The sequence below is a fragment of the Malurus melanocephalus genome, unplaced genomic scaffold (genome assembly GCF_030028575.1).
Source record: "Malurus melanocephalus ecotype Western Australia unplaced genomic scaffold, MMel_1.1 scaffold_505, whole genome shotgun sequence".
NCBI lineage: Eukaryota > Metazoa > Chordata > Aves > Passeriformes > Maluridae > Malurus > Malurus melanocephalus.
This window is the reverse complement of record NW_026623737.1, coordinates 370,910-392,770: the sequence shown is the minus strand read 5'-3', so window position 1 is coordinate 392,770 and position 21,861 is coordinate 370,910. Positions and strand designations below refer to the sequence as shown.

Genomic DNA, 21,861 nt, shown 5'->3' with positions numbered 1-21,861 from the left:
CTCTTCTTCCCATGGAAGCAGGGATTCCACAAGAAAGGTGTTTTTATTAACATTGAATATGCACACTCTGGACTTGCTGATATCCAAACAGAAATTGGCTGCATTTGGTATCTTATATTAGAACCACATGGTAAATGAGAAACACACAGATCCTACATTCATTTTCTGTGTTTTCTTCAGAGGACAACATCCTTTTTTTTACTAAAACTGTAGCCATAAAATTCAGCTTCTGTGTGCWTGGGCAGCATCAAACCTTTAAGGAAACCCACCCCAGACCCTCCAAGCTTTGGTAGATGAGGAGGTTTTGAGTAGGGGGTAAATGTGACCTCTGAGCTGAAGGGCTGCTCTGGGACTTGCAGGTCTGGCCCAGAGGAGGCCCTGGCAAGAGAGGTGGCTGGAGGGAGAGTTTGTCACTTGTTTCCTCCCCTTGTGTCGCAAGTGCAAATTGTCACTTCAAAGAACTGCACTAATAAGACCAGCTCTTGTGGTTTTTTGTTTTATTTTTTGTTTTGGTCATTTTCATTGAATTTCAGCACCAGTATCTCCAGACAGTGGCTACTCATCAGCTCATGCAGAAGCCACYTATGAAGAGGACTGGGAAGTCTTTGATCCGTAAGTGCCAGTGTTTGTACTGAAAATAGTAAAATAATCCTTTGGGGTATTGAATTAAGATATTTTTATTTAAATTGGATCATTTTTATATTATGATAATGAACTCCAAAAGCTCTTAGTTTAAAAAAAATACATGTATGTTGATGTRGGGTTTATTTCAATTTAAAATTCTGGTGCAGCCTTAAATATTTCAAATATTAAGTTGGGCTACAACATTGCAGCTCAATAATATGCCCTTGTACAGCAAAATCTGTATTCTTTTCAGATACTATTTCATCAAACATGTGCCCCCACTAACAGAAGAACAGCTGAACAGGAAGCCAGCTCTCCCACTGAAAACCAGAAGCACACCAGAGTTCTCATTAGTTCTAGACTTGGTAAATATCTTTAWAAACACAAACCAAAGCAGGGAGATGGAGCATTTCCCTGATTTTGTTTGTTGTGGAAATCAGTCATGTTTGCATTAAACAAAAAGACTGTTGAATGTTGCATAATTTTCATTTAAAACAGTTAAAAAAGAATTGTGGTAGGAATAGAATGTGTGTTGTATTTGTCAATACGTACATCCTGCTTAGAAAAAAAAAAAAGCATTATGGTTTTGACATCTCTAACAGACAGTTATCTGTCCCCATAAAGCTTCCCTAAATCCAGTGTGGGAAAAAWGAGAAGGAATAAGTAGGAAAATTCAGCTACAAGTGTCTTTTATCAAGATGGATGAAAAATTAAACTTTTGATTTTTAGAACAGTCTTTTYCTTAAAAGGCACAAATCCACTTTTTGAAATACACTTATAAAATAGATTTTTCTTGGTGTTGATTTGTTTCAGTGTCATTGTTTTGAAAGTTGTTTCAGGCACAGTGAATCAAGTTCTGATTTTATGAGCAGCATCAGTTGGGCTGTCCTCGTATGATCGTAGGAATGAGTGGATTATTCACACTGAGAGATGCAAGCTGGAACTGAAAGAGAGGAGAGCCTACAAAATTAAAATATGTCCTTATAATTACACCCCCAGCACATAATTTTGTGAAAACTTAAAAAAAAATGCAAGAATAATGAAATGTTTAATTCATCCTAAGAATTTTCTTCAATCTTGACAGCACTTGCACAAAAGTACATTTTCCATTCTAAATGAACATGCCTTAAAAAGAACATAAAATGCAGAAACATTTTCAACATTGTTTCTTCACATTCTTTTCTTTCTTTTACCTAATTTTTCCCCCAGGATGAAACATTAGTGCACTGTAGTCTAAATGAATTAGAAGATGCTGCACTCACTTTTCCAGTTCTTTTTCAAGATGTCATTTACCAGGTAAATAAAAAAACATGAACTTTTTTATTGTTTTGTGGGAATCCTTGCTGTGTGTAGTTGTTCTCAGCTTGTTGGAAGAGAGAGAAGCAGCAGCCTGGCATTTTGCACCTGTCTGGTGATAAACTGCAAATGTCAGATTTTGTATTCACTTAAAATATTCCMCTTTGCTTCTCCTCTGATCTCTGGGTTCTGTCCACAATATATTTGATCTAAGTCAGTTCACATACGACAAATCCTTGTGGAGGTTTACTGTGATTTGAAGGGAAACCCAAGCCTATTCCCTGTTCCTAAGTGGCTGTTAAAGCCATTGAAAATCCCTGTGAAATGAGAGGCAGCTCAGTATCCTCCCTCCTCTCCCTGATATTCCAGGAGCTCCTTGGAGCTTCAGTTCCATGTGGGAGCTCTCTGAGCCTGGGAGAGCGTGAGCAGAGCAGGGGCTGCTCCTCCCAGCCCCATGTGCTGTCACTGCTCTGYCCACCCCTGTGTGCTGTCACTGCCACAGCCAGGGCTGCCCAGCACAGCCAAACTCAACCTGGGCCTGGAGCTCCAGCTCTCTGTAGCTCCTCCCCGTGAGCCCAAATCCTGTGCTGGAATCAGAAAGAGGCAGAGCCTTCCTGACTGGGGCCTCTTGAGACTCTACAATTCCGTACAGGGAATGGTTTGTGCGTGTGTGGCCTCTGTGCTGGTGATGGTTGAGTTTGCTCGGGATGGGAGCTGCTGGAATATTGGTGTCTTTGGGGTGTTGTTATACAAGAAGTTGATATTTGATGCTCATTTTGACCTTCTTGGCAAAAAGTGACATTTCGTGGGGAAGGGTGATGGCTGGAGGACTGTGARTGTTTGCTAAAACCCCTCTCTGCTCCAGGTGTATGTCCGGCTAAGGCCATTCTTCCGAGAGTTYCTGGAACGTATGTCTCAGATTTATGAGGTAAAACTGTTAGACGCTGCCTTTGAATTTCATTTTTAAATTGTATCTACTTGTATCTCCAATGGTGACTCTTTCTCCTCCAATCCCCAGATCATTCTGTTTACTGCTTCTAAGAAGGTGTATGCAGACAAGTTATTGAACATCCTGGACCCCAAAAAGCAGCTGGTCAGGTAAAACCAGAGCATTGTGCACGACCTGTGGTGAGCAAACTGAGTCCGGTGCCTGACCAATGGCATAGGACATGTGCCTTACTGCAGTGTCTCCCTGACTGATTCCTTGTGSGTTTGTCTAGGCTAAGAGAGGGAGAAAAACAAACTGAAGTGATGGAATTGGTGCCTTGTGATAAAATAACCCCAGGTCAAAACCTGTACCTGTTCATTCTCTGTTAGATTAGCTYATAGGAAATGACCTCTTGGGGATCAAAAATGTGGTTTGGAATACACACTGCAAATAAAGGAAATAAAATGAGTATCTGATTGCTTTTAAACTATTCAAACTTGATTTATTTCAAAGTGTGACTTKTATAGCTTTTACAATCAACATACTTTTAATTCTCATTCAATCACAAAATCATTTATCTGTTGGTTTTGTGTTAGAGCTGGTTTGGTTTTTCATTTCTCAGTACTGAGCTTTGTTGGGAAGTGTTTGGTTTTTCCAGTTCCTTAAAGCAGAAGGAAATTGCAGGGGTGAGATTCTGTCACTCTCACCTGGCAGGGGGACTGTAGGACCCAAATTGAGTTCTGCTCAGGGATTTCCCCTGTGTGGGATGTCCCAGGGCAGGGAACACCTCCCTGGTAGTGTCAGAGCTGTGTGACATCCCTGCATAGCCAACTCTGGGTCATGTGTTGTACATTCTGCAGTGAAACTGGACTTGCTGYACACACACAAGAAACGGCAGTGGCTCTATGCAGTGTTTCACTTGGTGCTGTGCGCATATCTCAACTCCTTTTCCTGRAGTGCAGAAGGATAAACTGTCACTAGTTTTACTCAGGGCCTGTCTTACTGCTCATGTTATGTGACACACAGAATCCCAGATGGGCCTGGTAGCTCCTTGCCACTGTGTAAATCAGACTTGGGAATACTTGGCAGTCCTGGAATGCGGACACTGGCTGTGCCACCCTGGAAGATGGTGCCCAGGAAGGCACTGGCAGTCCAAAACATGAGTGTGGGGGTGTATCCCAGGTGTCAAACCCTTSTCCAGACACCTGATCTGAACATTCAGGACTGTGATTGTTCCTGTGTTGAGACAAGAAAAAGCCAAGGGCACAAACAGCCAGACAGGGCCTAGAAGGCTGCAGAGATGTTCCTGTGCTCCCTGGATGTGTCTGGGGTTGGTGTGGCTGAGCTGACTGGGTCCCAGCTCTGCCTTCAGCCCCAGGTGCCTGTCAGGCCCTACACGTGTGACTCACACTCTATATATAAATCAGCAGCTCATTTCCCTCCATGGCAACGTTGGGAACTCAGCTCCTGCATGGAATTAAGCACACTATGTACAGCTTCTGAGCACTACACTAAAAAATACAGGCAGCCTGGAAGGGGCTGCTCAACAGCAGGGCTGGGCAACCCCAAATCTGCCTACCTTACAATTTGTAATTCTGTTGATATGCCATGAAATGGGAGTTTTATTCCTGCTGGTTTTGTAATCAGAGTCCTTTTGGTCAGTCATCCATTTCTTCTGTCAAATTACACGGGAGCAGGCTAATGGGAAGGGAAGGAGTTGATAAGATGTTTTTGCCCTGAGGCTTTTTTTTAAGATGTAGTAACTGAAATAGGTTAATTGCCAGCAGAAGTGTAACAGAAAAGGAAATATTTCTTGTGAYGCTTTGTGTTCTGGCATGAGGTGGCACAGGGAGGCCCCATTCTGTGAGGGCTGGGACAGAATAAAGGGGTAACAASCCCCAATAAACTGGCTCTGTGCAACACCTGGGGCTTGGCAGATCACTGGGATGTTCTGGGTGCCTTYGCTGGCCTGTGAAAGGGGTCAGAAAGAAGAGCCTAAATGCATACAAACACCCATCCCCAGAACTGGGTTAGTGCAAAATCACCTGAACTGGCTGTTTTACCAGTAAAAAGCTCCAAAGAGAAYAGAAAAGGGCACAATTCCCTAACAGGAAATTGGAAGAGAAAAAACTAGATAATGCTTGGCAAAGCTCCGTGCTTCTGGTGCAGTGTGGATGTTGTCCTTGGTGTTAGTAATTCTTATTTTCCTTTAATGACAGGCATCGACTCTTCCGTGAGCATTGTGTGTGTGTACAAGGGAATTACATCAAGGATTTAAACATCCTGGGGAGAGACCTCTCCAAAACCATCATCATYGACAATTCACCGCAAGCCTTTGCTTACCAGGTGAGGGGCTGGRGCAGGAGACACCTCGGGGGACAAAACTTCCTGAGTGGGGACAGGGAAACCCCACATTGGGATTTCACTTCTTATCTAAGTTTGCAGCTTACGTTTGTATTGAAGTTTGCAAACCAAACTGGGGGAAAAATGCTCAGGAATCTGTAACTTGGAAATATTTTTTCCCTCAAATGGTATTTCACAAGTTCTATTTGTAGATAAATTAAGTATAAATTGTGTGTTGATGATTTTTTTCTTATTTTAACTTYAGCTTTCCAATGGAATTCCTATAGAAAGCTGGTTTATGGATAAAAATGATAATGAACTCCTAAAGTTGATTCCATTTCTGGAGAAACTCGTAGAGCTGGTAAGTATTTGCTTGCTGTGACTTTTCCCAAAACTGTCAGTGAGTTCCTTTAATACTGTCACCTGTCGTAAGATTWTCTGAGTCACTGAGATTGAGGCTGATGAAGACACAGGGATATGTTCACACAGCAAAAGGGGACTTGTCACTGCTGACTGTGCTGTAAATGCAGGGCTGTGGGATTGTGACATCAGTCTTAAGGAAAGAATCTCTGAGCTCTTTGATGACCTAGYGCCTGTTGCTGGCTGTGCTGTGTGTCTTTATTCCTAAAAGGCAAATAAATTACTCCTGAACTGTTGTGGATGCTATGGAGTTATTTCTGTAAGTCTCTGGAACGACATAATTCGTGGCTGATATTCTTTACATTAAAAGAGGGGTGTTAGACAAAGAGCCCTGGTGCAGTGTGGTTCCTGGCTGTGTTTATTCTCCTAAACCTGCCCTTTCCCCCACAGAACGAAGACGTCCGACCTCACATCAGAGACAGATTTCGCTTGCATGATTTGCTACCCCCCGATTAAAGCCTTTGCTCTCGCTGCCGAGGGGAGGAAATGCAGGACCCTGTTGGACTAATACAAAACATTGCCATTACTGTTGAAATTTTGCATTTTTGTACCCCGTCTTGCTTTTCTTATCTTTGGTGCCCAACAATGATCAAGGGTTACAGAAAGAGACTTTCTACACCTGAGGTTGCCGCCATCAGTACAATCCAGTACCCGCAGTAGGGAGGCTAGAACAGAAAAGTCTTTAGAACTAGTGCAACTCCAAGGAAATTTTTTATGTACAGGACATCTGCAGTTTATAAAGAAAATTCTGTTTCTGCCACCAGCAGTTTGACCTGTAGAAACACAGGATTTTATGATACAACAGAGATTGAAAACGGACTCGGATTTTCTCTCTGTTCGGTGCTCTAAGTGGGTTTGTAGCCACTTTTCTGTTACTTTTAAGATTCTCATTTCAACAGGAATGGCCAGTAAAAGTTGTTTTATTTTTCCTGTTAAGGTTTATAACCTTTTTACATTTTTGACCTGTATTAGATTAGAATTTCATTATGCATTCCTTTTAGTTGAGGCGCTTCATAGTTTTTCTGGAAATAGCCAAATTTTGTTAGTTTTTTATTAAACAGTTGGCTGGCCGTTTCCCTGCTTTGTCTGCCTGCATCCTGTGTATTTGTTTAAAAATATTCTCTAGTTTTAGCCCACGTAAGTTTCATTTAGAAAGAAAAAAGAACCCCTGCATTTATATTTTCTTTCTGTAATATTCTACTGTAGTCGAAATCTTTTCAAAAAATCAAGAGACTGGCTAGATAAGACGAAGATACGAATTACTAATATTCCGAATATTCTAAACCATTGCGATGGCACGTACTCCGGACAGAGCACACCTGGCCGTGGCACCACGGATGGACAAGGAATACCTCACCCTCTGCTGTGCACGGGCCTGGGGAGCAGAACRAGTGTGGTCACCCGGCAGGGCTGCAGAGGCCGTTCCTGCTGCCGCGTTTGCTCCAGGACTGCGCGCTCTGGGCAGGGCTCTGTGCTTGGGGCCCGGGCTGGGCTCGCTGTGACACTCCTGRTTCCAGTCAGCCTCTCTGGGGCAAGGGCTGCCCTGCCATCCCACTGGTTTCCCGAGGGAATAGGCCCGGCTGTGGCTCCTAATGCAGCGCCCCGGAGGTGATATTTTTATAGCAGTGGGAAATCTTCTTTTCTGGAGGCTTTTTATGGAAGGTAGAATTTGTACAAGTTAGGAAGCTTTGCCTCTCGACTGCATTACAACGCCACAGGCTCGGACTGGTTTTGTGTAAAAGATGTCACAGAACGGCACTTTTTCTAAAGAGAAGTTTGCTATTTTGTATGCTTGATAAGAAAGTACAGTATTGGAAATTAAAGGTGGACAGCTGATAATTGAGAAGTATGTCAATTAATTTTTTATGTATATTACCTGTTTACTTGTACAATTTTATTGTACAAATTACATGCAGCTTCATTTTCAAATGAGTCCTTAAAATAAGGAAAATCTTTTTAGCAAAACATTTAATTTTTGTATTTTTGATTTTAAAAGGCATGAGTTATGTCAACTTTTTCCAGTGTATTAATGAAGATTTTAACTTTTCATCAGGTTGAGTGTTTTCTTACTATATTATCTGTTGTGTATGTAGCTAGCACATGGTGTCACTGAACTGTTAAAACTTAGCATGTAGAGCAAGCCTGTTTTGTGGAAAATCCTTATTCATTAAAAACAAAATCATCATGGCAGATTTTCTGCAAAAAAGTGAAAACATTTGCAATTCAGAATACTGATTTTTTTTGTATTTAAAGAAAGGTATTTTGCTTGCAGGAAAGAAATACTACAGATTCATTTTAATGAGAATCTTTTAAATGTATTTATCTTTAGGGCATCTGGGCATCTTTACGCTGTTTGTCTTATGTCTTTATTGAAATAAAATGTACAGAACATTACCTTTACATCTGCTTGGTGCAGCCTTGTCAGCTGGGCAGCCCCAGCCTCTGGGGCCGTGGCGGTGCTGATGGAGAGGTGGATGGATGGATTCTGGAAGGGGSCAGCTCGTGTTGGAGCTGCCCCTTGGTTTGCCAGTTCTTTCTCAGTTGTTCCTGGCAATGTAAATCTGCATCTGAAGGGTTTCAGTGTTCAGGGGTGAAGCTTTGCCTGACGGGGGGTTTCTCCCAGTTTCTCCACATCACAGAACTGCTGYAAAATCACGGATCTGCCAGAATGAGCCCAGCTGGGTTTAGTTCATGGCCTTTTCCAACTGTAATGGGATGTTGATCTGTTCAAGTAACATCTTTAACCCCAGGTCCTCTGTGGCTCCAGCTATTCCAAAAGTGCKTCTGGAGTTGAGACCAAAGCCATGTTGCACTTTCCAGCTGTGTCCATGTTGTGCCCATCAGATCTGTCAGGGAAACYCRAATGTAAACGAGSGGATTTAGTTCTACATTGATGCACAGCGGGAGTCACAGAGATTGCTTAGTAAACATATTAAATATTCATATTTTCCTGTGCTGCAAGCCTGGTGTTCATCACTCTGAACTCTGCAGAATGGTTCTACCTCCTGCAGATGCTTCTGCTGTGAAGCAGGGTTTTCATCCACAGGTTTTATTTCTGTCATGTTTGTCTCAAGAAGGAGTTCCCTGTTCTGTGCCRACGTCTGGGTCAGGTTGTGTCCCCAAAACCACTCCCATGACCAGGGRAGGCTGAGCCAAGTGTGTTACTGAGCCTTGACTGTGGCTTGTGCCACCCAAGCAGGGCATCTTGCATTGATTCCCATTTTATATCCTTTTGGAAAGTGCAGCATCCTATTTCTGAAGTTCAGAATTATTTTCTTTGTGGYCTTTTGCTGAGTCGTGGTGACTGTRTGTCTGTTTTCCATGTCCCCGTGGATTCTGTTCTAGGTTGGATACCTTGGTTTGGCAGCACAGCACCATCTCTCAGACCTTTGGTGGCAGWACCTGCTCATTCCTTTGTTTTCCCTGGACTTGCTCTGCAGCTGGAATGGCCCTCGCCATGGTCTCACTGCTTCCCCCCACCTTGGATTCATTCCACCTGCCATTTCTCATGGCTTTTGAACGTGTCAGGAAGCCGGAATGTCTCCAGACCGGATTAAGAATCACCCAAACCACGAGCGGTGTCAGCCGCAGGTGGCACGGCCAAGAGACGGATCAGCTTTGGGAAAGCCTTGAAATGTGGAATCAAACCTCACRGGGGTGCTGTGAGTGACAAAAGCCCTTCCCAGCATTGTCCCCTTTCCCAAATGCTGCTCTATCCAGCGTTGGAGTTCCAGGGCACTCAGGAGCATGGTTGGATTGGTACAGCTGGAAAGCATCGAGCCCGTGGGCGAGAGGGACCAGCAGGAATGGAGGAAGAGGAGGAGGAGGAGGAGGAGGAGGAGGAGGAGGAGTGGGTGCCAATCCCACCAGCCCACTGGCAGGACAGCGACGTGGGCCCGTGGTCGAGAACCCCCGGATTGTGGGATTTCCCCAGCGGGCTGGGCTGGGAGCATTTTGCTTCTCTTTCTTTTCCTGGGTCCCATCTGCTGCTGCCTCCTTGGGCCAGGCACRGGTGAGCCTGTGCCAGGAGTGGATCCAGCTGAAAACAGCACCAGGGAATACAGGAAGGGCAGAAGGTGAAATTGTAGCCACGAGGGCTCCAGCTCCAGGAGCTGACCCCACTGTTGTCCGTGGGAGTTGGGGGAGGGATCATGGGAAGACAATTTTTCTGGAAAAACAATTGGCATCAAACTGGTTTGGCTGGAGAGTGGTGTCACAGTGCCACAGGAGGACACTTGAGGACGCTCTCAGAGTTGGTCACACCAAGGCCACAACACTGCAGCTTTGCATTGCAGGTTCTTGGTGTGGAAATCCTGAAGGAGTGGATGAATGGCCCGTGGGAAGTAGCACAGGTGCAGCAGTGCCCAGAGAGAGTCAGACTGCTGAAAAAAAAATGTCCAAAAACACCCCTATTTGTTTGAAAGCAGCCAAGGAATGTTCTGCTAAGGATGGACTTGGACAGACTGGAGGACATCTCAAATTTTGGTTGTCCATGCAATGTAAAACTGTTTTGCTTTATTGTTTTTGATACTTGCAAAAATGTAATTGATGGGGCCAAATCTTGTAAAATATKATGGAAAGAGAAGTCCTGTGCTATGAATTTCTGTTTTCTCTGCAATTGTTTCTAGTCTATAGAAGCACAAAGATTTATATTAAATACTTACGCTCTGGATTCTGTTTTTATGATTTTAGCTGATACTATCCTTCTCTGAGACTCAGTTTTCTGTAAGTCAAGGCATTACTCCTGTCAGTTTTTAGCCTTAAAGTGGAAGAAATTGTGTTTTACCGTAAAGGAAAAATTTAAATGTTCTATGTAAATCCTTAGAATTCCAAATCACATATTCCAGTGTTAACATAYTCCAATTTACTGCACAGTTCCTGGCAGTTTTGTGATTATTCCCACAGCACCTTGAGCCTGTGAAACTGTCAACTTGGCGAGGATATATAACTTGTGACATTGTTTGATCCATAGGTAAAGTTTTGTTGTTATATATGTTGTCTGGTAAATGGAGAACAGGAAAAGGACGATAAATTTGGAAGTCTGGTTTTTCTGTGTGTTTTTCCGAGACACGTGTGTGATTTATACACGTGTGTACAAGAGATCATTCGTTACATGAAAGAAACATTCTAAATGCATTATCTTCAAACAAAATCTATCTTCCTTTTCCTCAGATTCKCACAGAAATTGGGAGCTGGCAGTAAAGTGGGAGAAGTGAGCTTTTCCAGTTTTCTCTATTTGATGTTMTAGGACAGAGGGGGAAGGAAAATCTCACCCGTTGATGTGGATAAACCTGAKCCGGGGTGGCCCAGCCGTGAGCGGGCACCGTGACGTGAGGCGGGAGCACGACCGGGGCACACACAGCCCGTTCCCGGCGTGGGACGGGACGGGGACAGCGGAACCGCCGCGTGTGGAGCTGCGAGCTCGGGCTGAGCCGCGAGAGCCGAACCGGGCCATGCCCCGGGCCCCTCCCGGCCTGTGCGTGCGGCGGGGCTGGGGCAGCGCCGGGGCGGCTCCCGCGGCTGCGGGCCCGCGATAGCGCCGGGCGGGGCGGGGCAGGGCGCTGCCCCCGGCAGAGACCCGAGACTGCGGGACCGGGGACGCTGGCCGGCGGGCAGCGGGAGCGGGATTCCCGGTGCCGGTCTGGATCCCGATCCCGATCCCGATCCCGATGCCGTGCCGCCCCCGCACTCAGCTCCCCGCTCTCTCCTCTCCCCGGCTCCCGCCGCGTTCCCTCAGCGCCGTTCAGGCCCCGCCCCGCGGTGGGCGTGGCCGGAGGCGGGGCGGGGTCAGTCCGCCGCCGTCCCGGCGTGCCCCGCGCGGCGCTGCCCGGCGGCCGCGGTCGGGGCAAGATGGCGGCGGAGGCGGCGGACTCGTGGGGTGGGTGCGGCGGGGCCGCGGGGCCCGGGGCGAGTGGGGGTCCCCCCGCGCCGCTCCTCGCCCCTCACCCGCGCTCCTCTCCCCACAGACGCCGACAGCTTCGAGGTGGTGGAGCCGGTGGCGAAGCGGCTGGTGCCGGGGGTGGCCGGGGACCGCTGGGCCGGCGAGGATGAGGAGGACGACGTGAAGGTGCGGCCGGGCGGGCCCCGCCGGGGCCTCGCGGCGCGGCGGCTCCGGGGCCTGGTGGGGGTGCGGCGGGGGCGGCCGGGCCGCTGCCATATGGCGCCCGAGCGCGGGGCCGCGGGCCCAGACGGGGCCGGCGCTGGGGCGGGGGCGAGGGGGCCCCACCGGGCCGGGCGGATTGATGCGGCTCCGGGTCGGGCTCGGGCTTCGGGAGGCGGCGGGGACTCCTGGCCCGGGCTCTCCCCGCCCGGCAGTCGGTCACGGTGACAAGTCCAAATGCCAAGAGAACCCGAGCCGATCCCTGCCCGAAGCCGCTGTCTCTGCCTTCGGACTTGCAGGGGAGAAAGGGTCAGACAGACGCTCTTGAAGTGGCACCTCCTGCTTTCTGGGGATCCACCTGCTGGTTCTCATCTGCTTCACAGGCTTTTGGGTGCTTTCCCCTTGSTTTTTGCAGCCTTTCGGGCCCCTAGCTGTGAGTGGGGTGCTCTGGGTTAGGCGTTAGGACGGATTTAATGACGGCAGTGCTGTGTTGGTGCTTCTGCTGCTGACCAGAAACTTCGGTGCTCTGCCAGCACGTCTTTTCCACCTGATCTTCCTGCTTCTTCACACACCTCGAGGCGAGATTTTGCTGTGCGTGGTGTCTGTACGGGAGTGTGATTAAAACATGTGGATGTTGGTTTCTGGTGCTTCTCAAGGCAGAGCTCCCTTAAAGGCTGTTTGCTCCTGSTCGGCTCCAGCTGCCCTTGGCAGGGTGGTGGTGCCACAGAAACCTTCGTTTGCTCCATGTTCATACGGATAGTSCAAAGGGATGCCAGGGAATGCACAGGGAACGTGCCAGGTGTATTTCAAGGCCAGGTTGGACTGGGCTTGGAGCAACYTGGTCTAGTGAAACATGTCCCTGCCCATGGCCGTGGGGGGAACTGGGTGGTCTGTGAGGRCCCTGCCAACCCAAACCATCTCAGGATTCTGTGAGCAGGAGAAGTCAACTAGAAAAGACCTTTCTGTTTCAAATCCAGCACTGGGACATTGTAACACTGGGTGAGGACTTGGGGTTGATTTCKAGGACACTGTTACCAGAATCTCTGAAAAACACCAGCAATTATYCTTGGTTCTCAGGTGGCCTTCTTCTCATAAACAGTATGGAAAAAGTAGTTCTAAAAAAACCCCAAAGTTACCAAATTTTTGTGAGCTATAAGCTGGCAATTTTCCTTCTTAAATTCAGTAATAGCCAMAGCCCAGAGTGTCCCAGGTGTCAGGTTTGAGCAGCAGGACAAGGACAGGTGTGTGTAAGTGACACAGGTGCACGCACACACTTGTAGCTCAGACTGTCCGTGGCGTTTGCTTCTCCTCCTTCCTTAGTGAGAAAGAAGCCATCCTACTGGATAGATTGTGTGCAGGAGAACTGGACTGGTTCTTTTGGAGACACCTGAGGGTTCTCTATCAGTTTAAGAAAGGAACAAATATTGCCCAYATGGAATCACGGAATCCTGTAATGGTTTGGGTTGGAAGGAACCATAAAGTCATCTCATTCCACCCCCTGCCATGGCCGGGACACCTTCCGCTATCCCAGGTTGCTCCAAACCCTGTCCAACCTGGCCTTGGACATTTCCAGGGATYCAGGGGCAGCCACAGCTTCTCTGGGTACCCTGTGCCAGGGCCTCCCACCCTCATAGCCAGCAATTCCTTCCCAGTATCCCATCTAACCCTGTCCTTTGGCAGTGGGAAGACATCTTACATGTAGTAGGGATGCAGCTGCTTAACTATTTCCAAGGGATTATGGAAGCTGTATTATTATATGTATCAATGTATTATTATATGTATTATTATATGTAATAATATGTATTAGTATATGTATTATTATATGTAATAATATGTATTATTATACAGCTTCATTTCGTGCTGGAGCTGTAACAGGAGAGGATTCAGCACAGAAAGGTGTTTGATTTTGGTTAATTTTCCTTTGATATACTCTTCCTGTTGAATTCCCAAAGGCCCCTGCTCAGGCTCTGGATCCCTCAGTGCGAGGGCCCACGGTGGGGAGATCCCCATGTGAGGGAAATTACCTGGTCTAAAGTAGCAGCACAAAGCGTTTTTTGACCACAGCTTTCTTCARGCATTTCACATTTTGGAATGTGCTTTGTATCTGCAGATCTGTATTTTGGAAGGTTTTTTAGTCATAAACTTGCAGTAATTGTTAATTTGGTAAACGTCAACTTCCCAGGTTTAAAATTAGCACCTTTGGTAACAAAACTCCTCTCAGTGTTCCCCAGCACACGTTTCCCAGAAGTCGGGCCTCCTGCCAAGGAATTTTCATCTATTGACTCAGTGCTGGCAGAGCCAGAGCGGGGCAGTGCCTGCTCCCATCCCAGTGCTCTGCTGTAGCTGGGAGCCGGTGCCCAGTCCCTGTCACTTCCCAGCCTTGTCTGCGGGGAAGATGTTTCAGGAGGTTTGTTGTAGTTAAGGACACAGAAACAGTGTTGAAATACTGTGGATAAAGATGTTCTCTTGGAATTACTGTATCATTGCCAAGACTCAGCACTAAGGCAGTTGGCTCTTCCTCCAAGAGAGCTCCCTGGAGTTTATAAACCAGGCAGGGCTGGCAGGACTTGGAATTCCCTGGAGTTTGTAAACAGGSACTGGGTTGGAGCACATCTCATCGTGTGGAGTCCTTGCCCACGTGCCCTCTSTGAAGTCTCCCAGATAACCCAGTGCCATGGATGAGTCCCTCATGGCCAGGCTGCCCTTCCTCTGGAGTTTKCACCTGATTCCCAGCCTGGTCAGGCTGGGGCCGAGCCAGCTTCTCAGTGTTGAGTGGAGCTGTTTAAGCAGTGGGTGTAACAAACTTAATTAGATGTGAGCTAAAATAATGCTGCTCCAAATTCAAGTCAGCTCCATGGAATGTGGAAGGGAAGCCGAGTCCCTTGCAAGTGCCAATTAGCCAGGGTGAGCTGGTGGATCSACTCGGATGTCTCCTTGCTTGGATCAGCACATCCCAGTGGAATGTGGGGCTTTGCACCCCTGCCTCTGGTGTAGCCTCCCAGAAAATCCCTGCCTGGCTTGTGGGGCCCTGTGTATGACTGCTGTGATGTGGGAATAACGAACTTCAGGACTGAGGGATTGGATCTGACCTGTAACCATGTCCTGACAGGTGATTTGAGTGTGAACTGGGGCTTGTCCAGTGAACCCATCGAGTTTGCAAGCTGAGTCTAAACAGGCAACTAAAACTGGATTGCTGTTTTGAAATTGGGAAATGTTTTTTTCATGGGAAGGGTTGTCCAGCCCTGGCACAGGCTGCCCAGGGTGGTGGTGGAGTCCCCACTCCTGGAAGTATTGAAAAAATGTGTGGATGGGCTCCTGGAGACATGGGTTAGTGATAAACAAGTTAGGCTTGATGATCTTAAAGGTCTTTTCCAAAGTTAGTGATTTCATGAAGACCTGGTCAAAACTGTGATCTTGTGGCTGTTGGAAGTTGGAATTCCTGCCTAAGTCAGTGCTCCCTGTATCCTCCTCTGCTTCCTTCCTCTTCCTTCCTTCCACAGCCTTGTGTGCTGGGTGTTGTGTGGGCAGCAAATCAGGGTGGTTTTCCCCTATGCTCTGCAGTTCTCTCTGCARCTATGGGAATGCTTTTCCCAGCAGAGGAGAGGGTCCCTGGGAAGGAGCAGCTCCCTGGGGTGGTCTGTGCTGGTTTAACGTGGTTTCTGGTGGGCTGGGAGTTTTCAGCAGGGCTGTGCTGCATCCACCCCTCGGTGACATTCAGTGTCTCATAATACCAGAAATGAGAATAAAGTCCTGTTTATGTGAGGTTGTTTGACTGTTCRTGACCTGGCTGTTGTAACTATTGACACAAGCTGATTGTTTGACCAAAACCTGCCTTTTTCATGGTAAGAACTGGCCCCAACCTGTGTGGACAGTCCCAAAACCCCCTGAGGTACAGCTCCCATGGCTCCCTCAACTCTTGACACGAGATCAGTGGGTTTGTGGGCATTRGAAGAGGTTACAGATATCTGTAAAAGAATCTTTAACTGTTTTGCAGGATAACTGGGATGATGAGGAGGAAGAGGAGGAGGTAAAGGAGACAGAGGTGAAACAAGGTGAGACTTAAAGGCACCCCCTGTCTCAGAACAGACACTGTTGTAGTCTGAGGGGCTGTGAGGATCCTATGCAGGGMTGGGGCTGGGTTTAACAGAAATGTCTTTAAGTCTGTGTTCAGTCACAGTAGCTGAGCATGGTGGTTTCCAGTGTTTCTATGGTTGTGGGTGGGGAAAAAAAATCATCAGACCTCTGAGAGCTATGTTTGTTGTTCCATCTTTTACAGAACCAAAAGTTTCAGAAAAAAAGAAAATAGCAGAAAAAATCAAAGAAAAAGAAAAGCTACAGAAGAAAAAGCAAGAGGAGCTTAAAAAAAGGGTAACTCCTGATTTCTTCTGGGTCACATAGATTTCAGAGGGCAGGTTTGAATTTTTGGAGGTTGAGCAAAATACGAAAAGGTCTTGATTCATCTGATAAACGAAATTTAGGTCTTGTATGTGATTCCATCCAGGGCTGGGAGCTTTTATTCCCCTGCAGATTAATCAGTGATTGGAACAATGTTTTCCCAGTTCCTTTGTGTGCAGCACGTGATGGGACAGGCAGGAGTGGGAGTTTGTTGTTTCTTCCCATTTCCTGTGAAATGAACAATTTATTGACACTCCAGGGAATGGGTTCCAGGTTTTCCATGGCCTGACTGACTTGAGGCAGAAGTGGGTGATTCACTGGCCCTGGAGAAAGCASCTTGTCTTTAATGTGCCACATTCTACCTGTGTTTTCCATCCAGTTAGAGGCACCCGAGGAACAGAAGGAGCTCACGCCAGAAGAACAGTTGGCTGACAAACTACGGCTAAAGAAGTTACAAGAGGAGGCAGACCTGGAGCTGGCAAAGGAAACCTTTGGTGAGTTAAAGCAGCAGAGAATAAACCTCTGGGACCTGTGGGACCCTGCAAAGCCTGAGCAGGGTTTAGCTCAGCACACGGAGCTTGTGGCACTGAATACAAAGACGTAGCAAAGATGCTGATGCACAGCAGCATTCCTCAAACATGGAAGCGTTTCCTTGATTATGGTGAATGATTCAGCTCATTGCTCAGGGAAGGTTGTGCTCAGTGAGTTGTCACAGCACAGTGCTTGGGRAGTGCACTGAATACAGCTGTAAAGAACCAGCTCAGTAGTTCTCACTCTGGAGCTTGAGGCAGGAGTTGTTTATTTGAGGGGAAAAGGGCTTCCTGGTGCAGGTTGTCCAGAGAACAGGAACAGCTGGGTCAAATTACTGAGTTTGACTCAGCTTCAAAAATTTTTGGAGAGACACTTTGKACAAGGGCATGGAATGACAGGACAAGGGGGAATGGCTTTTCCACTGACAGCAGGCACTGCTAGGTGGGATATTGGGAAGGAACTCCTTCTTGTGAAGGTGGTGAGGGTGCCCAGAGAAGCTGTGGCGGCCCCTGGAAGTGTCCAAGGCCAGGTTGGACTGGGTTTGGAGCACTCTGGGATGGTGGACGGTGTCCCTGCCCATGGCACAGAGTGGCAATGGATGGACATTAAGGTCCCTTCCAACCCAAACCATTCAGAGATTTTATGAAATTGCTGAGCTTTGCAGCAAATTTCCTTCCTGCAAGGCCAGGGATGCGCCCTGGCTGGGGAGGGGGAGCAGAGCTCAGGGARGTGGGAACTGGGTGGGAGCCAGGTCCCCTTTTAGGGCTCACAATTCATGTTCTCTGACACCCCTGTCTGYCCCTGCAGGTGTAAATAACACTTGTGGAATAGATGCCATGAATCCCTCTTCAAAAGATGACTTCACGGAATTTGGGAAACTCCTCAAGGAGAAAATCACACAGTACGAGAAGTCGCTACATTACGCTGGGTTTTTGGAAGCGTTGCTTCGGGACGTCTGTATTTCCTGTAAGTCCAGACAGCCCCCAGCACTGCTGCCAGATCTGTGGTGGAGCTGAAGTGGAAAACATGCTGTGATAGTCAGTGTTCAGAGGGGATTGCTCTGTGTAGTTTGTGCTAAATGAAGCACTGACCTGATTCCATTCCCACAAACTCCACTAAGGATCCTCTCATGAAGAGCTACGCTTTCTGCACATTGGTTAGAGTCATCTAAMAAGTGTGAATTTTTATGCTGATGTAAATCCTGCATGTTTTTCTTGAAACCATTTCTAAAATAATGGTAAATTCTTTGAGGCAGATAGAATTTGAGTACCTCATTTGGAGGGAACTATTGCAAAATTGAGTCAATGTAATTCTGGAACTCCAGATTAACTGTTCTGGAATATTCASCATGTAACTATACAGAGATTAAGTAATTTAAACTCCTTTTCCCACTGCCCTGGTGGCTGCACAGCTCACTGGGATCGTTCCCTGTCCTGTACCCAGTTGTCCTTCAGGGAGGGGTAACTTGATCCCAGGCAGAGCTGGGTAAATCCATCATCATGGGTGGCACCTGGCAACTTCCATCTGATGGATTCCAGAGCTCCTAACAGGAGGGACTCCCAGCCTCTTGCACCATTTATTGATAAAAATAGTAATTTTGTGTTAATCCAGTGCTCCTTTTGATACGGAGCTCCTTTTACTGTGTTACCATCTCCATATTTTACTGTTCAAATGCCTGAGTAAGACTCTTGCATTCAGTAACTTTATTTGCAAGTTTTAACCTTCTACAACACTCAGGCTCCCAAGGGACCAGCTGGAATCCTCACTGGGATTGTCAGGACCAGAACCACCCACTCTGTGTTTTGCAGCTTTAAATCAAGTAATTGCCCATCATTACACTTATGCTGATTTCTAGTTTTAGAGACTATTGATGTTATTTAACTGCTTTATAAGAACAACATTGGTAAGRAATCTTTCTTTTTCCTTTTTTCCCCTGATGCAGTGGAGGTGGATGATTTGAAAAAGATCACAAACACTCTGACAGTATTATGCAGTGAAAAACAAAAACAAGAGAAGGTAAGACTGGGGCTGTCCCTCAGGGATCACAGCCCCTGCTCGGGGCTCCCCTACATTTATTAGCTTCTTGTTGAGAGTCCAGGGGAAATAGGATGAAAGGCAGGAGAGGGCAGGCCTATGGTACAGGGAGCTGGGAACACCTGGAACTGGCACAGCTTTCCTAGGAGGAGAAAATGTGTGTGGTAGAAACCTCAGTGCAGCGGGGCGCACAGCTTTCCTAGGAGGAGAAAATGTGTGTGGTGGAAACCATCAGTGCAGCGGGGTGTGACTGCCCACTGACCCTGGGCTGGAGTAATGACAGAGCTCTGGGCCTGTCCCAGTAACCATCCTCATCCTCTTGCCACAGAATAAAGCCAAAAAGAAGAAAAAAGGTGTTGTGCCTGGCGGGGGGCTGAAGGCGACGATGAAAGACGACCTGGCCGATTACGGCGGCTATGACGGCGAGTACGTACAAGACTTTGAAGACTTCATGTGACATTTATCTCCCTTCTTTTGTCTTTCTGTTGCCCATAATCCCTTAAACATGTAGCACAACTTTTCTTCCTTTAAATTCTGCCAAATGCTACAATCAGAATTGCAGTATCTGTGTGCTGGGGGCTGGAGGTGCYGGGTCCGGGCGCAAGCTCCGGGCAGGGGCAGAATGGAGAAGGTCTGTAAATTGCAGTTAAAAACCCAAAATTCTGGTAACAGGCACTGTTGCTATTTAACTTTATGGTGACAGCTGCCACATTGGGAAGGAATTGAACAAGGTGAAGGATTCTAACCAGCACAGCTCCATGACATGGCCTTAACTGTCCCTGCTCCAGGGCCAGGCCTGAGCATGAGCAGTTTGCAGCAAGGGCAGGGTGTGCACATAGAGTTCCAGTTGCTTTGTCTTGTTAGAGCTTGAGGATTTCAGTATTTTGGGAAGGGAACTGCTACCTTCAGTGTGGAATACTGCACCTGGGAGTGGGTCCCCTGGGACAGCCACTGCTCCACAGCYTGACACCTCAACAGCACCTGGTGGGGCAAGGCAAAACCCACTTGTGTCTCGAGGATGAAGTTTCGTTCCATTAGTTTAAATTTCTACTAATGCAACTGTCTGGGTTGGGTGTTCTTTAACAGTTAATTAATGGGCTAAGTGTAAAAAAAAAGAAAAAACCAAACCACACAACTTCCTTGGGGCTCTCCTGGGTTGTGGTGGGTCTTTCATGACTCGGCCGTTTCCTTTCATTAAAAACCAAACTTGCTTAGCAAACTGCAGCAGTTCCTACAGTTGGGCAAATTGTTATGTTAACAATTACAACATCTGCAATGTTTTATAAAGCAACTAATTTAATAAAAATCACTATTGAGGACTTCACCAGGCTGGCCTTGGAGCAGTTCTTTGGAGCCTGACAGGAAAAATACCTGAAGAGCTGTGCTGGGGGRGTACCTGTGGCTTGGGCCTGGAAAGGAATTTATATTTAATAACTGTAAAAATACATTTGCACTTGATTGTTTCTTTTACTCCAAGACAGCAGAATTAGGAATGTGCTGTTTAGAGCTGTRCAAGACTTTGGAAATCAGACTGGACTCAAAGAACACTTTATGCTACTGTGTACCTGAAACCTTCACTGAATCTGCTTATTCCACCCCCTTGTCCTGATATTCTGCACACCAGTTTCAGCCTGTTTGGAAAGAGTTTCTGGGGTGCTCCCTCCCTCATGCCACTAATTTAAAGGGCTGCTGGATCTCTGCTTCATCCCCACCTGGGCCAGATAGTATTTGCTGGTGACTCAAATTATTTATAAACATAAGATTTATTATACAAAACACTGTTTTAGGTTAACACAGTCATAACATTCTAAATACTTACATCGCTGTCCAGTTTTCTGGAGTTATTTTTACAGAGCAGCAGAGCCCTGTGAGCAGGTCATTGATAAAATCTGTGTTAATCAGCACTGATCCTGCAGTCTGTGCTCTGGGGCTGGAATTCAGCTGGAATTTAGTTGGATAAGAGGTCATTGAGGCAGCAGCCAGTCTGAGGGTCCTTCAGCAGGGAGTTCACCACATCATAGAACTTGTGGTCATAGGCCAGCCTGTAGTARGTGTAAATGTCCTCGCAGTGGCTGAGGAACCGCTTCAGGTTCCTCAGGGCAGCATCAGCAGAGGGATGTTGTTTGACCCTGGAACAATTACATGTGGAACTGAGGCACAAAAGCTTCCCAAGCCCTGGAACTCTTGCCCTGGGCCTGCAAGAACTACATTTTCAACAAGAGGTTGTGCTCAACACCTACATTTGAAGCTCCTGTTTGTTTATTTGCTCTGGTTCATTGTAAGGATTTGCTCTACCCAACCCTAAGCTCCCTGCTTGTCCAGGAAAAAGGCTGGATCAGAGCTACTTCCACGATGTGCTCAGGTACCCAACCTCCCAMCAAATCTGTCCCTCTGAGGGTGGGGAGGCCCTGGCACAGGACACAGAGAAGCTGTGGCTGTCCCTGGATCCCTGGCAGTGTCCAAGGCCAGGCTGGATTGGGCTTGGAGCACCCTGGGATAGTGGAAGGTGTCCCTGCCTTTGGCAGGGGGTGGGATGGGATGAGCTTTAAGGTCCCTTTCCACCCCAACCATTGAGATACTGGAATTCTGTCTCAAGTCSCTGTATAAAAGACTTTGCGCAATAAGAAGCCGAACAGTTTGACACCTTCCTCCTTCCCCTCTCAAGGAGTCTGTGCAGGGAAAGCTGCAGTTTGCCCCCAGARCCCCTCACTCACTTCTTGGCCACCTCCTCAAACAGGCCAGGCCGCAGGGGCCGCTGCTGCTTGAACTCCTCCAGGTACACGAAGTCACCCCTGGTGATCACCTGCTGGAACAGAACCTCGGCCCAGTCTGGCAGGAACTCGTAGGCCTCAGCCACGATGGCTGCCTGCAGGGAAAGCAGGAACAGGGAATGGCACAGGGACACTCCATACGGAGAACTCAGCACTGGAGATCTTCTGTCTGACCTATCCCATGCTGCTGTGGTGCAGAGAAACACAGKGTAACAAAGGGCTGCCAGTGCCTTCCCCAGCCCCTGAACAGGGATACCYCCTGCCATCCCAAGGTGCTCCAAGCCCYGGCCAMCCTGCCCTGGGACACTTGCAGGGATCCAGGGGCAGCCACAGCTCTGGGCACCCTGTGCCAGGGCCTCCCCACCCTCACAGGGAACAATTCCCTCCCATCTGGCCCTKCCCTCTGGCAGTGGGAWGCC

General features: G+C 47.4%; 3 protein-coding genes across 3 annotated transcripts in view; 2 read left to right on the top strand and 1 right to left on the bottom strand.

Moving 5' to 3' along the window:
- The window catches only part of CTDSPL2 (CTD small phosphatase like 2), a 14,275-nt gene extending 6,290 nt beyond the window's left edge, over positions 1-7,985 (top strand). Inside the window, exons 5-12 of the mRNA XM_057381334.1 lie at positions 528-612; positions 878-989; positions 1,834-1,920; positions 2,786-2,848; positions 2,939-3,018; positions 5,068-5,194; positions 5,457-5,552; positions 6,002-7,985. Coding sequence (XP_057237317.1) covers positions 528-612; positions 878-989; positions 1,834-1,920; positions 2,786-2,848; positions 2,939-3,018; positions 5,068-5,194; positions 5,457-5,552; positions 6,002-6,067 — 716 coding nt within the window. The 3' untranslated portion in view covers positions 6,068-7,985. The remainder of the gene's footprint in view (positions 1-527; positions 613-877; positions 990-1,833; positions 1,921-2,785; positions 2,849-2,938; positions 3,019-5,067; positions 5,195-5,456; positions 5,553-6,001) is intronic.
- A 3,418-nt stretch (positions 7,986-11,403) lies between these two features.
- EIF3J (eukaryotic translation initiation factor 3 subunit J) lies at positions 11,404-19,995 on the top strand. Its single transcript, XM_057381332.1, has 8 exons — positions 11,404-11,489; positions 11,578-11,678; positions 15,706-15,763; positions 15,988-16,079; positions 16,486-16,600; positions 17,445-17,603; positions 18,580-18,653; positions 19,000-19,995. The coding sequence occupies exons 1-8, from the start codon at positions 11,462-11,464 to the stop codon at positions 19,126-19,128; spliced, it is 756 nt and encodes a 251-aa protein (XP_057237315.1). The 5' UTR covers positions 11,404-11,461; the 3' UTR covers positions 19,129-19,995.
- Positions 18,580-21,861, bottom strand: part of SPG11 (SPG11 vesicle trafficking associated, spatacsin) — a 29,631-nt gene continuing 26,349 nt past the window's right edge. The window contains exons 39-40 of the mRNA XM_057381333.1: positions 21,386-21,537; positions 18,580-20,800 (exon numbers count right to left, since the gene is read on the bottom strand). Of these exons, the coding sequence (XP_057237316.1) occupies positions 20,620-20,800; positions 21,386-21,537 (333 nt within the window). The 3' untranslated portion in view covers positions 18,580-20,619. The remainder of the gene's footprint in view (positions 20,801-21,385; positions 21,538-21,861) is intronic.